The sequence below is a fragment of the Ambystoma mexicanum genome, chromosome 3q (assembly GCF_040938575.1).
Source record: "Ambystoma mexicanum isolate Mex_15411 chromosome 3q, UKY_AmexF1_1, whole genome shotgun sequence".
Taxonomy (NCBI): Eukaryota; Metazoa; Chordata; class Amphibia; order Caudata; family Ambystomatidae; genus Ambystoma; species Ambystoma mexicanum.
The window spans coordinates 794,624,853-794,642,544 of NC_090926.1; the positions used below are offsets into that span (position 1 = coordinate 794,624,853).

General features: G+C 45.9%; 1 protein-coding gene across 6 annotated transcripts in view; it reads right to left on the reverse strand.

Annotated features, from left to right (window-relative positions):
• RAB37 (RAB37, member RAS oncogene family) overlaps positions 1-17,692 on the reverse strand; it is a 545,872-nt gene that overhangs the window by 17,921 nt on the left and 510,259 nt on the right. For all 6 annotated transcript variants that reach the window (XM_069654871.1, XM_069654868.1, XM_069654870.1 and 3 more), the window contains one exon: positions 14,752-14,828. In XM_069654871.1, coding sequence (XP_069510972.1) covers positions 14,752-14,828 — 77 coding nt within the window. The remainder of the gene's footprint in view (positions 1-14,751; positions 14,829-17,692) is intronic.

Consider the following 17,692-nt stretch of genomic DNA (forward strand, 5'->3'; position numbering starts at 1 on the left):
GCCAGACTCCATAGCCCCCTATCTTGACAATCTCAGGGCCTCCCTTTGTGCTCGCGTTACCCATTTTTATACGAGATCAAACTCACTTTTACAGAGATCAGCACTGCAGTGGCCACTCCCCTTGACTCACTTTCCAGTCCACTGCTTCTCCCCTTCGCCATCCACCATTGATCTTTCCAATCATCTAAAAGCTGAAAACCACCATGCTTCTCGGCGCAATCTACTGGTGCAAATCTTGCGCTCTGCTCGCTGCCTACGTCTCTCTTTGCCCACAAGTCTACTCTTCGCTCAACCATATCTTCCTACTACATTGATGTTGTATGCTCTCTCCACTCACCAACTCCCAATTGGTCAAGGACCCTCCAGCCCATGCTTTACCCCACTAAACTCCACTCCATATCCACCTTCCTCCCCACTGATGACTTGGCCTCCTACTTTACCTCAGAAATAACCTAAATATGGGACACCCTTCTATGCGTTTCTGCACCTCTCCTCCACTTTCACCCTACTCTCTCTTGCCATCCCACTTCTCTTCCACTTCCCCTGCTGAGCGGGCGCCCATCCTTCACCAGCCAACCCATCTTGTGCTCCTATTGGTGCCTTTTTACTCTAACCTATCAAAGAGCTTGCTCCTTTATCAGCTTTCATCAACTCCTCCCTCTCCAATCTCCATCAACTGGCATCTTCCCGGCAGGCTACGAGGAGGAGATGGTCATACCCAACTTGCTAAAAACCTACTGGTGACCTAAACAAATCCCTCTTTCTACAGACCTGGCTCTCACTCCAAAATCCTCAAGAGAGTCGCCTTTCACTGCAACGTTTTTGAGGTAAACGCACTGTGCAGCCCGCCTCAAATCTCTGTTTCGCAGCAGACACTGCACGGAGACTTCTTTCACATATGCCATGACATTTATTACTGCTGATCACCACTTCTCTATCCTCCTTCCACTCAAGCAATTTGCTGCTTTTGACATGGTGACATGTACTTCTCTCCTTAAAACTAGTTTCTCCCAAGGCTTCGAGGACACCACCCTCAACTGGCTGAGCTACCTCTCCTACCACTCCTTCTCCTTGGACTCCAACACCAAGTTCTCCTCCAACTTTCCTGTGGGTATCCCACACACCTTGGCCAACTCTTCTTCACACTCTATACCTCTCCTCTGGTTCAACTCATTACATCCATTGGCATTTCTTACCACCTTTTCGTTCCTCCATCATTATCTCCAAGTTATTCACCAATTGCCTTTCCATAATCCATCACTGGATATACGCTGGCTAATGTTTATATCCTCCAAGACGGAAGTCCTCTTTCTCATATCCTTTAGTGCCAACCCCTTTCTCCCATTCCTTTTCCCCTTTCTGCCTGATCTCCTCGCTCCATCACACAGGGTGTGCAACCCAAGGGCCCTCTTTGATAGCAAACAATTCCTCAACACAGCAACTGTGGGCAAGATTAACCTTCTAAATATCAGAAAAACACACCCGCATTTCATCCACCAGTCTTCCAAACTCTTATCTCCACCAAGTTCCATAGAAAAATCGACTACTGCATCAGGCTGTACCCATCCTTCCCTCTGTACTCTTTCACTCCCCTCCACAAAGTTTGCAACCTCTGCAACCTAACTATATCCCCGCCCACCTCAGAGTACCACTATACCACTATCATGCCAGGTGACTTGCTATACAACATTTATCTCTTCAAGTTTATGTTTCTTGACGTCAAATCTATCCATGGCTTAGCGCTCCACTACCTTACGAATTGAATCCCTCTCTAATCTCCCATTCGCCTCCGCTCTTCAACTCTCAATAACGTCTGCCCCCCCATCAGCTGTGCACCACCTGCCACTTCAGCTCCTTCTCCTTACTGGCCACTCATCACTGGAATGCTCTTAAATACTGTTCATTCGATTGACCTAGTTAAGATAAGATGGAAGCTCAACCCACTGTCTCTCACTTTCTCTGCCTCCACTCTTGCACTTCATCCATCATGGTCGCATCCTAACACAGCTGTCCGTACCACCTACATGCACTTCAAAATGTCTAATGTTGGTTGTTCATAATCTATGTATGTCCACCCACGTATTGTCCCCACTGTCTGTTCCATTTACTACCCTCCACAAGCTGGTTGGAATATCACTCAAACTCACCCCTTTTCAAGAAGCTTGCTGCTTCCCGCCAAATTGGATTTATCTATTGTATTTTGTATTGTGATCAAAAGAGCATGGTTCCTACATGTATATAAATAAAATATATGTACATAATATTTATCCATTTCTCTCAGTCCTCTAATAACTATTTTAATAGGCCATTGTATTCTCCTTGCACTTCCGAGCTCACCTGAACCACTATAACATTGACATTTCGTAAAGGACCTATAAAAAGGGACCACCTCCATGGTATGTCGATCTGCATTTGTCGTTGCGTATGACACTTTTTGTAGAAGTTTCTTAACTATATATACAACATTTTGAAGTCAATTGGGACTGTGCCCTCCACCCCAGACTGCAAAGCTTGTTAAAAGGAAAAAAAAAGTTATTTAGAAAGAAAAATAAAAGTTGCTGACTACTTCCCATTAATTTTCCCATAGACAAAAAAGGAAAATCTTTGCCGGAGCGCGCAATTGCCAAAACCGGGTGTTTTTAGAAATGAAATAGCCGTCATCTATGTTTTTGCTTGATGTAAGGGATAGCGGTGGCTATCGCTGAGGGTGTCGGAAAATTAAACACAGGAAAAAACCCAGTTGCAGATCAAAAAACATGCAAATGCCATCAGTCTGGGGGCACAAGAGGACACCAAGGGAAATTTAGGAGTTGAAGAGGATCTAGGGAATGGGTTTGCAACACAAAGCTTATCTGAAGCCTCTTCTAGGGACAGATTAACCATAAATAAACGACTTTTGAAGGCAAACTGTCACGGAAACAGCTTGTGCTGTGGGTGGAATGTGAGAGGGCATGGGGGCGAGGAGGCCATCATGGGTGTGTTGGGGAGCAGGCACAGAGGAGGGGGACACTTGGTGAGGGTGTGTGGGGGGCAGGAAAGCATTTTTTCAGACATTTCTCTGATAGTCACAATTATAATATGACTACAGATAGCCAAGGGCATCTGTAGTTCTGGACGTGTGGCTATAGAAAAGAACGTTTAGAAAAAATAGATATTCTTACAGCTACAGTGACATCAGGTGTAACAAATCACTGGCCATGGCCAGTGACCCGATAGGCATCCAGGTCTCCCATCCATGCAGTAACCAGGATCAAGCCTGCTAAGCTTCAAAGCGAGGAACGGGCCACCCAGCTCAGGCCATGTTGCCTAATAAATGAGCTCAAGTTACAAGACCGGTAGCAACATGGCCTGGGGGGGTCCAGTCACATCCACGCTTTGAAGTTAAGCAGTGTCGGTCCCGGTTACTGCATGGATGTAAGACAGCCCACAGTCCCGGATGCTGTGTGTTTTCTTAGTTTTATATATCTCATAATACACTAAGAAAACACACAGCTTCTGCATTCTTTTTTTAAACCGTGCTACTGTCAGTCCTTGAAAATATTGAACTCTGAGACCATGTTTCTTGCCTTTTGCTGAATTGCATTTTGATATTTGTCATCTCCCAGTCAAGATGGGGGAGTAATGCCACAATTGTACACTTCTGCCTAAAATAGTTCTATTAGGATTTATATATTTGAGTAACAGTATGGTATGTGTACTTTTCAAGTTATCTGTATAAAGCAGAGTATTGTTAAAAGCCAGGCATGGGCGTGAGGAGGGGAAATGATGAGAGGGTTAAGTCATGAGTATTTGCCTTAGATATGGCAAAAGAGTTTGAAATCCTGGACACTGGTAGTTATTTGTCCCTGATTTTGACTGCTTTTCAGGGCAAAAGTAAAGGACACATGTGGGTGGACAGCACATTTTTTTCAGAGGGCGGACGCAACTCCTTGAGTTCTTTTGAGGTTGGCAAGCTTGCTCAAGTATTTGGCTACCAGGATTTTACTCAAGTTGTCATGTTCCCAGTGCAGACGCTTACCCACAAGACCACAATCAGCTGTTTCATATTGGGATTTTGTTTTCCAGGGAATATTTCACGACAGATGATTGCAGGGTCTAAAAGGTGAGCACCTTTAATTCTTTGCCAGCATATTTATTGGAACATTTCCTCTCTCAGATTATTTTTCTGGTGTTCATTACTTTTTTTTTCCAAGTCCAATGCCATCTTGTCTTGCACACTTTCTTCTAAGGGGAAAAACAATTGAACTACATTTGTATATTTCACTTTAGGACATTTTTTCACGTACTGTGTGTATATTCATAGGTGCCAGCTTTTGATTTTTGCTATGGGGCAAAAGTACCTTGGCAAATGGTGTTCTTGCAGCCAGTCATTTATTTCCTTTTATGTGCTGCTTAAATGCGGTTAGTTGGGGTTGTGTGATCTATCACACCATTCACCAAGAGACCGGCCATAAAACAAGGGGCTTGCAGCATGCTGCTTAACCAAGTTGTGTGATCCCTGGCAAATGTAATCTCACTGTGCATTGCCTAAAAGCATTGTAAGTTCTCAAAGCCTCCAATCTTTAATAAATAACAATACCACTGTCAAGACCGGTCAAAATCAGTTAGTGATGGATAAACACCTTTAAGTGATGGGTTGAAAGTGTTTTAAAATATAGAGAGGACTTCGCCCACAGGCAATGGTCGAAGGCCATGGCTAGTGGTCTGATAGTGTTCTAAAATATACAGTGGGCTTGGTCGTGGGCTGTGGCCACTGGCCATGTGTAATAACAAAACACTTGAAATTCAAGGAAAAAAACTTTAGTTGCAGGGACATTAAGGTGAGAACTGTTCGGGACAATTCTCAAAATGTGTTAGTTTCCCCTACCCTTTGAGACCCTCAGCAACTTTGCTGAATTTCTAGGATTTGATTTTTTACCTGGAAAGAGTGTGAGCCTTTTTTCCCCACTCTCATGTATTTCAATGTGTGTTTTACTTTTGTGTTCTTTGGTTATGGAGTTTTAACACAACTCCATAGGTATCATCTTTTTCTATGCGTCACACTGCACCTTCAGTGCAGTGGCACAGGGTTGTCTTTCCGACTTCCCAAGGTTTAAATACCTTCTCTGGGACTGACTACTGTCTACCAGAGCCTGTATAGTTAAATTGACTTTACTAGTCTCTTTAAATTTACAGACCCAGCACACCCTATCTTCCTATAGATTGCTGGAGGGGTTGCCTAGCTTCCCCCGAGTCAAAACACTCACGTAACAGTAAACTGTTACCCTTTCCTACTTTAAATGGCTGATGGCAGTGGTTTAGATCAAACTACCATGATTTTTCCTGACCGCTAACAACCACTGGCATAACGGGGGCCCCCGCAGCCCCCGTGGTGCGGGGGCCCCACTAGCACATGTCCTGGGAGGGGGGCCCACATGGAGAAAAAAAATTAAAAACATTTTTTTCCAATTCTTTTAAAAAATGTTTTTTTTTTTAATAAACAGAAATAATTTCTTTATGAAGGCAGTGTAACTACAAAAATAAACTTTTTTTTGAAGTCCAAGGGCTCCCCCAACCCCATGACATGGAGGTCCCCAGGATGGAGGCCTCCATGTCATGGGGTCGGGGGAGCCCTACTTCAAAAAGAAATAGTTTATTTTTGAAGTCACTCTGCCTTCATAAAGAAATTATTTCCATTATGGTACGGTCCTTAATGGAAATAATGTCTTTATGAAGTCAAAGTGACTTGAAAAGAAACAATGGGCCTCATTACGGGTTTGGCGGTAGCCGTGCTTGTAACAAAGGCACGGCTGCTGCCGAACCTGTGATTTTACTGGCACCCGCGAATGGGCAATTACCGGGTCATGCAGAGTTCGGCAGACCAGGTAATTGCCCATTCGCGGGTGCCGGCAATAACTGACTCCCCATCCCCATTCGACTCCATGGGGCTGAAAGGGAATGGGGAGCTCAGATGCACCGGCACCGTTCAGAATGGTGCAGGCGCATCCACGAGTTGTGCAAATAAAGTACCCAGGTGGTCCGTTCAGTCTGCCACTAAGGCAAGGGTGAGAAGCCTCTCCGCTCATAGTGGCGAGCCACTACTGCCGCAGTCCAAGTTAGTCAAGCTCAGTATTTTCCCAGTGTGACAACCCTGGTAAACTCCTGACTGAAATCCCCAACATCCCCCTGTGTTAATAGTCAAGTATATTCCTAGTTTTGCCAGCTCCAGTATTTTCCCTATTGTAGCATGTTCCTATTTTTGCAATCCCTACTGTCAGGAATGAGCGAGAGAGGAGAGGAGACTGAATGAGAGCTGAGTGTCATCCACATAACACTGAAAGTTAGACGAGAAGGTACAGATCAGGTAGGCCAAAGGGGCCAAGTAGAGGTTGAAAAACCAGGATGAGAGGATAGATCCCTGGGGAACGCCACAGGTAGAGAGAGAGAGATGGCGGAGAGAAAGGGACCAAGTTGGATTGGACCTCTGAGGGGCAGTCCAAGAGGAAGGAGGCCAGCCACTCCAGGGCCTGATCCGTGATGCCCAGGTTCTCACGTAGTCGACTGATCAGGATGGCGTTGTTGACTGTGTCAAAAGTAGAAGAAAGATAAAGGAGGATTTGGACAGAAGGAATGCTGGAATCAAGGTTAGAGAGCAGATCTTCACAGGTACTTAGGAGAGCAGTTTCTGTGCATCTGGCAGCTCTAAAGCCAGACTGATGGTCATAGAGACAACCAAGAGATTCAGTGTAGAGAGTAAGCAGGAAGATGGCCAGCTTTTCCAAGAGTTAGCCCAGGAAAGGGATGATGGTGATTGGGCGATAGTTTACAGAAATCGGCCCAGGCTAAGCGAGGGTGTCAATATGGTTCTTGAGGGTTCTGGAGGAGCAGGGGAGCACCTGTTTGGTCAGGTGTTGTCTGAGAGAAAGGCGAGAAAGGAGGAGGAGGGGTCTGAGAGAGGAAAAGGGAGAGGAAGAGGAGATAGAGGACAGGATGTCCTGAGGCTTAGCGGAGAAGTGAGAGGCTAGAGCAGAGGTCGCCAAACAGTCGATCGCGGGCGACTAGTAGCTCGCCTGAGCCTTTTCAGTCACCCGCACTGAAGATACCGAAAAATAAACATTTTCCTATGTTATATTATTTAATGGTGCTTCCGTGTTCAGGATCCGAACGCGGGCAGAGAGCTTGGCTGCTGTGCCACTTGGATCTGCTTGTAAATCGACTGACAGATGTCAGTATCACCTTCTGCTTCTGCAGGCTGCCTGTAGTACCACAGTTGGCCTTGTGTGCCCCCACGACACTGTCTTGCTTAAGCAAGCTGCTCTTGTTTGCCAGAGATGTTGTAGGGGCTGGGGCAGGATCAGGATCATTGGGACCACATAATGAAAATATCACAGTGGCACTGCCGCTCGCCTGGAAATGTTCAAAATAATATTTATAAAATGGTGCAATTTCCTTCATGTGGCTTCTTTCCAAATTCCACACTGTACATTTCCAATTTAAATCACTTCCATGACACAGGTACACCCACTTTTAGTACATTAAGCGATCCATAGACACGCTGTACAGTAGAAGCCTACCAGGATAGCTCAGCAGGTTGACAGACCGATGCTGAGATGTTATATATTCAAAACTACAGGTTGTTAACCGTATGACTTTTTGCAATGCCTTATAAAAAAAGTGCTATACAATGTGTTTGCCAGGGTATGGGTTGGGCTGGTTGCTTGCTTATATTCAGGGCTGAGGTGGGGATATTTCTGCCCCTGTAGTGAAAATCAAAAGTTGGCACCCATGAACACACAGTTTAATTTCCTAAAAACTGCTGTCAGCATAACAGAAGCATTTATTTGTGATTAACCAGTTTGACAAGCATATAACACAAATAATGATAATGATGTGTTATTTATATAGCGCCTTAATCCAAAGCGCTTTACAGAGCACATATTTACATACAATATCACCCAACCGAAATTGGTACTCATTTATTGACCTCAGAAGGATGAAAGGCTGAGTTGGACTTGCTGGGATTCGAACCTGCAACCTGCAGATCACGCTCAGATCGCAGCAGCGAGTGCTCAACCCGCTGAGCTATCTTACCGGCAAATAGCGGAGTATGTGTGGTGTCTGACAAAAATAAAATGTCAAAGAAAACTTGTGAACGCAAGCAGCATTTTTCAATTAGGAAATTACTTTTTATTTTTATTTTATTTTTTTTGGAAGTGTGAAATGCACATTTGGAAAACAATAGTGTGCCTAGCATGTAGAAAACCTGCATAAAATGCAAAGGAAGGGGCACAAAAATTACAAGATATTTGTGTGGTAATCCAACAAATATCTGTCTTTTTGAGACAGCTACTAATAAATAATAATGCAACAAAGACGTTTTTGAAGTTCTTAATATATTCGTGAAGGCATATGTTAGTCCATCTGTTTATAGAGGGGAAATAATCGAGCCAAAAAAATATTGGTAAAAATTCTGAGGTTTATAAATATCCCCACCCCGATATCGCCCGCTAGTAGCTCCCCACTGTTGGCCTCTGCTACAAGTAGCTCTAGCTAACGTAAAGGTTGGAGACCCCTGGGCTAGAGCCATACAGAGGGCCTGGGAGGGAACAGGAGGGGTAGAGACCGAAACAGGATTGATCAGTTCCTTGCAGATTTTAAAGAGTTTGGCCGTGTTGTTAGAGGCAGCAGAGGCTTGAATGTGAGCTCTCTTCTTGATGAGTGTTATTGATTCAACTTGAATTTTGGTGCAACCAGTCTAGGTATATGTCTAAATATGGCCTGCCATGCTTTACTGTAATGTTATTACGTGTCTACACTGCTCTACATTGTGCAGCCAGTGGAACATGTTTTCAATGTGGCATGGCATTTTTAGTAACAAAGCATTAATGTTCCTGTGCACTGTTGGTGACTTGCATGTATACACTCTGGCTTTTTAGCCAATTATTCTCATAAAGTGTGCTCTATACTGCATCAAAACAAATATTTATCTCTTTCTCCTAGTACAAAGTGCAGCATAACCCTTCAGTAGCACGTTTGTGCGTATTGTGCAAGCGTGAAAATCTAGGCCTTCCCATAGTGTGACACAACCCTTGATTGGTTGGCAAGTTGGAGGGGGCCCCCTCAGCATGGCTCGCAGGGGGGCCCCAACACTTTGTGTTATGCCACTGCTAACAACGGTAGCTAAAAACTACTGGTCAGTCATGCTTTTCAATATGGCGCCCCAGACCTATCTGTAAAAACAGACTCAGGTCATCTTTTTTCGCCATTTCTTTTAGGAAAGGTCCTTCTTGTGTTTGTCTCTGCGTGCCAAACAAGGTTTGGTCCCTTTGTTTATTGACCTTTGGAGGGCTTCAGTGCTGAAGCCCTTCTCTGGTGCCAGGGTGTCTGGTGTGGACAGGATGTGAGGGAGGTGCCCGAAACTCCCTGTGCTTAGTCTCCTAGGAGACCTGAATGCACTGTGGTGTGATGGGTCGGCTGGCTGTCCGGCAAGGACAGCCAACCTGCTGTGTGAGTGATAGCCAGGCTGGAATGAATGGGGGAAAACTGTTTAAAAGCAGGTCTCTGGGACTTGGAAAGCAGAGTTGACCACTGGAACAAAAGAACCGTAGAGGAGAGGAAGGAAGAGGACTGCTGCAACTCCTACACGATCGGTGAAGCCCCGCTGCAGGTCCGAATTGCCTGAAACTCAGACGACAGAGAAGCCCTTCAAGGTTAACTTCTTCCCTTGAGTTTGGTGGGAACAACCAACTCGCAAGCCACCTGGACACCATCCCCATCTGGTTGAATTTTCATCAGAGTGCTGTTGAAAACCAGATAGCCAGAGGGAAAGAAACCAGCTCGTGGACTTTAAGGCACTCACACCTTAAACCGACGTCTTGCTACAGCTTTTGGCCTCTTCCCTGGGCAGTGCAGGAACCTCCCGGTGTCCTCCTTGTCCCCACGACTGAAGCTCAGGAACAGCAATATCTGCTTGAACTGCCAGGAACAACTGCCTCAGCTACAGCTTTCTTCATTGACAAGGTACTGTGCGAACGTGGTCTGGAAATCTTTTCGGCCATCGAGAAAGTGTGTGAAACTTTCCTCAACTACGAAGGCTTGTCCTTGCCTTAACATTCGTCAAACCTTTCGCCTAGCCAAATCCTTTAAATATCTGTGGCAAAGACTTAACTCCTACCAGAACTGTGCTATCCTATACAAAAGTCTCTGAAACTTTGACTTTGGCCCAGGCCTATTGAGAAGAATTTCTGGTTGCATGTAACTGAAACCCTTTGCCCTGGCTATGAATGTATTTGGGTGGTCTATTCTTATAACTTTGTCTTTTCCCTACTTTTGGAGCTAAACTTGTTCATTTACATACCGGTTGGATTATTGTGGTGTATTAGTGTGTGATATTGAGCTGCTTGTGCTATTGTAATGTTTTCTAACTGACTGAGTAAATAAATGTATATTCTTTAACCAAGAAACCTTGAGTAAGTGTATATTTGAATCACTGTATTTGTTGGTCCTTTTTGTAACTTGTTCTACTGCTCACTTAAACTCTTGAGAGAAGTCTGACTGCTCAGCCATCGCTACCACTTTACTGTGTAGTACAGTATGTACCAAAGGTGGAATTGTGCTTACACTTGAAGTCCTAATTGCCTGTAGTGGTCCCCAAGGGTACTGCAGGTGATTCTGCCTAACAAGAACTTAATGCAATAAAACCCCTGAAATTCAGCTAAAGTCATCTTTACTTTGCGCCCCCTTTTGCGCAGCCTATAGCCACAATGACATAATAGATGACATCACTATGACATTACCACTGGTGGCATCGTTAATAAAATCATGTATGACATCAATGATTATTTAACTAATGGCATCAGACATATGATCACTCTAGGTATTACCGGCACCGTTGTTTCCTGACCAGCAAACGACATGTCTGCCTGCCGGAGCCGATGTGAAGCACAACGGCCACAGCAGGCAGACTGTCACGGAAGCAACGGTGCCAGTGCTTCTGTGGTCCCATTTTCCCATAGAGTCCCATAGGGAATGGGGACTTACAATTTGCCAGCACCTGACTTCCCGGGCCACCGGGGTTGTAATCAAGAAGTCAGATTCTGGTAAATGATTACGGGTCCAGCGGCAGCCTGCCGGTAGCACCGGCACTGTTACCGTCAGACCCGTAATGTGGCCCCTACTGTACAAAGTAAAAGTAATCTTTAAATAGTATCCAATTTTTTAATACATTGTCTTTTGTATATGTCATAGATGATGTCACTAGGGAGGTCACCAGTGATGCCATATGTAATGTCATCATTGTGGTCGCAGACTGTGTAACAGGGGGTGCAAAATTAAGGTGGCTTTAGCTGAATTTCAGGGGTTTTGTTGCATCAAGTTCTCACCTTAACATTCCTGCAACTACGGTTCTGTCCTCAAATATATATATTTATCTTGGACATGATGGTGAAGAAAGAGAATCAATGTCTGCGAGTCCAAAACCGTTCATCTGATGAGAGGAAATGATGGAATAGCAGCTGGTATGTCACTGGCTGACCTGAACTGGAGCAATGGCTTCTTTCGGCAACAGCAACTACACCTCCTCGATTAAGGCTTCCTTATTGATCGGATCATGTAGAACCAGGGTTATAACCTGAGCTTTGCAGTCTCGGGGTTGAACAAAGGAAGCTAGTTGTCAGCTGGGTTTTCTAGGAAACCCTCATCCGCGTAACCCTGAGTTTCCGCTCATGCTGACTTCTGAACTTGCTTTTGCGTGCACCCTGACAAAAAGGACATCGGGAAGTTTGACCTAGAGAAAGGAGAAGAGAGGGCTTTTGTTTGGGCTAAACGGTGGGGGGCAAGGAAAACACTCTCGTAGGCCATTTATATTGCCTCAGGATTCTGGTCACCAAAGAGACATTGCCCAAAGAAAGGAAGGTACAAGGGATTGGAACAAGAACACTCTTCCGCCTTGCATTCCTTTACCAATAGGTTGTGTCTGCTAAATACAGTTGTGCACAGTGCCATGAGTGTCTCTCTGATGATGATGATGCATGCCAAGTCCAAAGATCTATTTGAAATGCCTTTGTATTGTCTCCAGAAGAGAAAAACAGTCCCATTCTTCATCCAAAGCAAAGATGAGAACCGTGTACCCTGAGGGTCCAAACTGGTGTCCAGACATTTGGTCGACCTAAAACTGGTCGAATGACATTTTTCGACGCAATTTGGTCGAAAACCAAATGGTCGAATTTTTTTTTTAATTATATATTTATTTTTCGGGTTTTCGTTTTTTACAAAAATGGGTTTTTAGAAAAAAAAAAGGGTTTGGGGGGGACCCCCCCCCCCCAAAAAAGGGGTGAAAATTAAAAAAAAATAATTCGACCATTTGGTTTTCAAGCAAATTGGTTCGACCATTTGTCTGGTCGACCAATTTTTTTCGACCAAATGTCTGGTAACCGTCCAAACTGGCTGCACATGGCAGATAAACTCCTGAGGGCAAGGTCAATTGTACACTTGTATTGGTTTGCTTTAAGTCTGCAGCCACCTTCTGACCATGCCGCATATACCAGGGTAACATTGTTGGGATACACCAATGTGTGAAATAGAAGGTTGAGAAGCATTGGGTTAAGATGGACATAGATAACAATGCAAATCATGAATATATGGATGTGTCCATTCTCAAACAGACCAATCCACCCCCATTCCCTGATGCATCTGTCCCAAGGCCAGCCAGTTCGCAGCGCCTATGGCTAGAATCTAAATGTGGATGAAGCTTCTTTTTGGGGGAATATCCAGACTACTTGAGGATGAAAAATCAGATCATCCACCACCACCTCGGAAACACATCAACCCCTGAACTCCGATGATGAGCCAGCAGACCCGTCAGAGGAGGAAGCAAAACAAAAGATGAGGAAAATAAATAATCCACCATGTGGGACTTCTCCATTTTAGGAGAAAGAATCTTCTTAATCTTAACCTCAGAGTGAGAAACGCCTGATTGCCTAGAATTAGGAGTCCTGGGTCTGCTCCAAGGCCCCGTCTGTTTCGCAAACCTCTTTCCTTCCTCCACAGTGGCCTCAGCAGTCAAGCAGAATATCAACAGTGGCTCTAGGCAAACAAAGCATCATAGGCCGTAGAGGCTCACCCCAAATCAACCCCAATGCCACGTGTTTGCCAAAGGGCTCACACCCTCAAATCTACTTCACAGAGGCGTCACGCCAGACCGCCAGAACCCGCACACCCCCTTCCAAGAGGATGTGGCAGTCCAATGATGTCCACATGTCCCTTGGGCCCTGCCCCATGGATGCTCTGGCTCTGCCCTCCTCTCCTGCAATTATACAAAACTATTGCCTCAGTTATTTCTGCGGTCTAGCATCTCCACGCAACCTGACCCAGCCAGGAAAATGAACCTTATAAAACGTACTATGAAAGACTTCTGGCAGTGCCAATAAAGTCTACCTTTCACCTTATTTAAGGGTCCATGGTGCACAGGGGGAATGACTTGAGCAGCCGATGAAGCGAGAAAAGCTAACAGATATACTGTGTGTGAAAAGCATATGGACATCATTCAAGAAGTGGCGAGTGGGAAGAGAAAGGGGGATGCAGAGGTAATGACTACTTGTGATAGTACTTTAAGGCTCATGAATGGTGTGGGGCTGCATGCACTGTGCATTGAGTCGAAAGGCCAGTGGTTCGCATGGCATTGATTCCTCTGTCCATATGCATTCCCAAAGCACAGAGATGATGGGGATTATCTTCATGCACGTGGAATGTCATCCATGCCCCTCTCAAACTTGGGCTGGACCACCTGAAGTTCCGGAAGCAGCTCAAGACCTTCTATTTCGCCTCCGTTTTCTCTCTCCCTCTCTCCTCTGCTAACCTACCGGTCTGCTGCGCCAACTGGTTGCTTGACTACTCTCAGCGTCTTACTGGGTTCCAGGCTCCTCCATGAACTGTCTCCCTTGCATTGGCTCCGGGCTTACAGAGTACTTAGGGGTTGTATCTGTAACCCCACAGTCTCCTGCCTCTTTGCACTTACCCAGAGCCGCGCTGCCCTGATTGCACTTTCCCTTCCCTCTCCCTGGCACTTCCCCCTCCTCCCTTCCTAATGCACTTTACGTTGATCTGAATGACACAAGGCCTAGTAAGATCGTTTGTCTTGTCCTCCCTCTGTCTTCCCTCCCTTGTCTTGTCGCGCCTAGACACACTTGTGTAGAGGCGCATTATAATGACATATCATATCAAAACACTTGATAAGGAACACTTTGTATGGCTCCTTTCTCCAGGTTTCTGCATGTGTGTGGGGAACATCTCGGATCCACATCTATGTGGTGCAGATCACAATGAGAATCCCTGAGCTAGGGCCCTGATCCCAGAAGAAGGAAGTGCTGTACAATTCCTTCGTGAGATGTCTAATGTGCCGTGAGATAAGGCAATCCCTTTCAGCGTACACATCTGACACAGTAGATGAAGCACTCCTTCTCTGTGTACACCTCTCTAACCATCTCTGCTATGCACACCCCCTCACCAGGATTAAGTCATCCGTGACAATGTGCACCGCTCACATGCGATAACTCAACCTCTCGGTGGCACCTATCTCATGAGAGGAGTCAAGTTTGTGTGCGCTCTCTTCAGACAGGGCTGTCTCCCTCTGGGTAAACCTCTCTTGAGATGAAGCGGTGTAGACTAACCTCATGGGATTACTGCTCTCTCTGCACTTTTCTTGCTAGGGCAATCAACCCCACTCTGTGTAGATTTTTCTTAGGAGACGAGACCACCACATTCTGACATACTCACTTTGCCACAGCCAGGAATGCCAAATCCACGTTCACACCCGTCTTGGCGCTGGTCTCCATGAAGGGCACCCCATATTCCTGCAGGTGGGAGACAGAGGAGTGATGAGAGAGGAGGATATGTGGCTAGAGCGATGAAGGAAGAGTCTGGGAGAGGCACAGCAGAGTGGCAATGGAGAAGACAGGGAGAAATGTGGAAGGTGTGGAGAACGGAGAAGCAGTAGAGGAGGGACATTCGGGATAGATTGGGAAATGAAGAGGGGAAGAACCAGGGGAAGTGGAAAAGGGGTGAAATGCGCGAGTGAGGGGGATGGGCAAGGTGATTAATGGGGTAGAATGAGCTGTGGATCCAAAGCAAGGAGGAACAGAAGGAATGAAAGCGAAATACAGAAGATAAAGAATTTGGGGAAAGGAAAGTGGGGTGGAAGGATAGAGTCACTCAGTATAACCGGTGTGAAAAGGCGGAAGGAAAAGTGGGGCGAGAGAAAGCAGAGATGGAATGGAGCAGAGGATAAGCAGAAATCAGAAACATCAAGTGCTCTTTTCTTAGAACAAATTGAACCACCTGGGCTCAGCTCCTCACTGCTTTGAATGCTACTACCCATGCAGGTCTACAAACTGTCCCAAGCATGCTCTCGGCTAGTGATGGCTGTGGCCATGGGGATAGAAGCAATGGCTCTGGTAGGGTAGGTGGTGGTGACATTGCCAGTTGTGGCATTGTTAGCAGGGCTGATGGTGGCAGCAGCATGGATAGTAAGTGTGATTAGGTGGGAGGAGCAGTAGGTGGAGTAGTGGTAACAGGGACGGTCGATGACATCGTTATACAGCTGGCAGTGCTCTTTAGGGTGATGGCAGAGGCAGGATGGCCACAGAAGCAGCCATGGAAATCGCCACGAGGTGGCGATGTCTGTAGGGGTGGCACAGTTTGTCGTGATGGCCTGTGGTGTAGAAATAGTGGTTCTCACATCAGTGGTGCTTGCGAGGATCAGTCCGAAGCACGTGGTAGCGATACTCACAATGGTGGGACTGACAAGGTTTCTGGTGAACGTGGCGACAGTGATGATGTTGGCGGCAGACGCGTCGATTAGTTGTGAGTAGTAATGACTGAATGGACGGTTGTGAAGATTTAATAGCACTGACCTACTAATGTCTGTGGATGGAACACATGTCTTATATTTAATAGGTGGTACACACCAAGGACCCGCTGGTAAAAACAGTAAATAACCCAGATTGCAAAAAAATGTGTGCTCTTTAATAGACAGTATTATATTTGCTAACTAAATGGGGGGATAGGAAAATATACAAAGGGTTTATTGCTTCTCAAATTTGGTGGGTCCTCATCCTCCCACTCTTCCCCCAGGATCTTAAATGTATCTTAATGGAATACTCAGCAGTCTGGTGGCTTTGCATTATCAATAAGAGAAGGAACCATCTGCTATCTCTGCCAAAGAGTAGAAGGACCCTCAGCAGGAAGGCCCCTGGATAGAAGGTCAGAAGGAGCTCCGGCTGCTGCCTTCTAACCTCGAACCCAATGAACTGCCCCTTGTGCCTGTACCCGGCAGGTAAAGTCAATTCACAGTGCCTGTGCACCAGTGATGCCTAAAAAGTACTGGTTTGTTTTTTCTGTAATTACCTATCCTAAGAAGAGTGATGATCCATTCTAGGTTGGTGTGCTGTGCAATCAATACTATTAGGTCTGGTTGTTGGTGCATTGGTTTACTGTACTCCTAAAGCCCCTATACATTGGATCAATCTGGCTGTATTTATTCTGCAAGTGACTGCGAAAGGAATGAAAAGGACGGGATCTTCAGACCGTACCAGATGCAGAAATCACCATAAAAGATCTGTGTCACAGGCGGTATCTGCATAGGGCGAGACTTGGCGGCAGAGGCCTGCTCACAACCTCTTTGCTCCGGCCTGGTCCACCATCTCAGCTCTTCTGCAGGACAGGTTCCACTGACACCCCTATCTGCAAGCAATGCACTTTCTCTTTTACTTTTATCAGAATCAAGGGACAGATTGAATATATGCATTCCATGCCATTTGTGCAGTGACATAGCACGCTGGCCTGCTTCAGGATGTCAACACCTGGTTCTCAGTGAGATCTTTAGATCCATTTAGAGTAAGCATGGCACTGCTGCTGGCTCTTTTTAGGACTGCTGAATGGACATCCCAGCCATGGACTTCACAGGGCATGGCGATCCCAAATGACCAGCGACAACACCAAGAACCTCCAACCACTGCTGTAAATGCTACTGGAGCATTTGACCATCTCTGGTGGAAAATAACACACAAAACCAGAATCCAAATTTAGGCCAGACTTGAGCTTTAAGCATGCATGAAAGGAAGCCTTCCAGGTCCTCAGAGGCTTTGGAAGAAGATTCCACCACAAAGAGGGCTTCAAGGAGCACCCATCTGCTCCCTCCTATCCTCGCCCAACATGTACATCTAAATTAAAGCAGTGATACTACTAACATTCATGTTTTTGTAGTGGGGTGGTTTCTTCCATGTAACTACTGACCATCAAGCTGGTCTTCCCGAGTTGAAGAGACAACTAGCCTCAACCCCATCTCCCACCGCTCCTCTGCATGTACCAGCCCTCAGGGTAATAAACGTGCATGACCCCATAACTCTGCAGGTCATCCGCGAGTGTTTGGGTCTGCCTGGTTCTGCTTTAAATAAGGGGATGGGTCTCTGCAGCAGTGTCTTCCTTGGTGGTTCTAGAGCAATAGAGAGAAGGTTGGTGGGGTCTCGCTTGCTGGCAAGTAACTGGTTTGCTGGGATCCATCCACCTGGAAGCTAGAGACACTCTTCTCCGTGTGTTTACTTAAATGTGGGTCAATCCAGACCAAAGGTCCCATTGCCATGGCCTTCTGAACCACATGAGGACTTCACCTCTACCTGGTGTTCTTCCTCAAGCATGTGATGAACAGGCCCAGGCATGG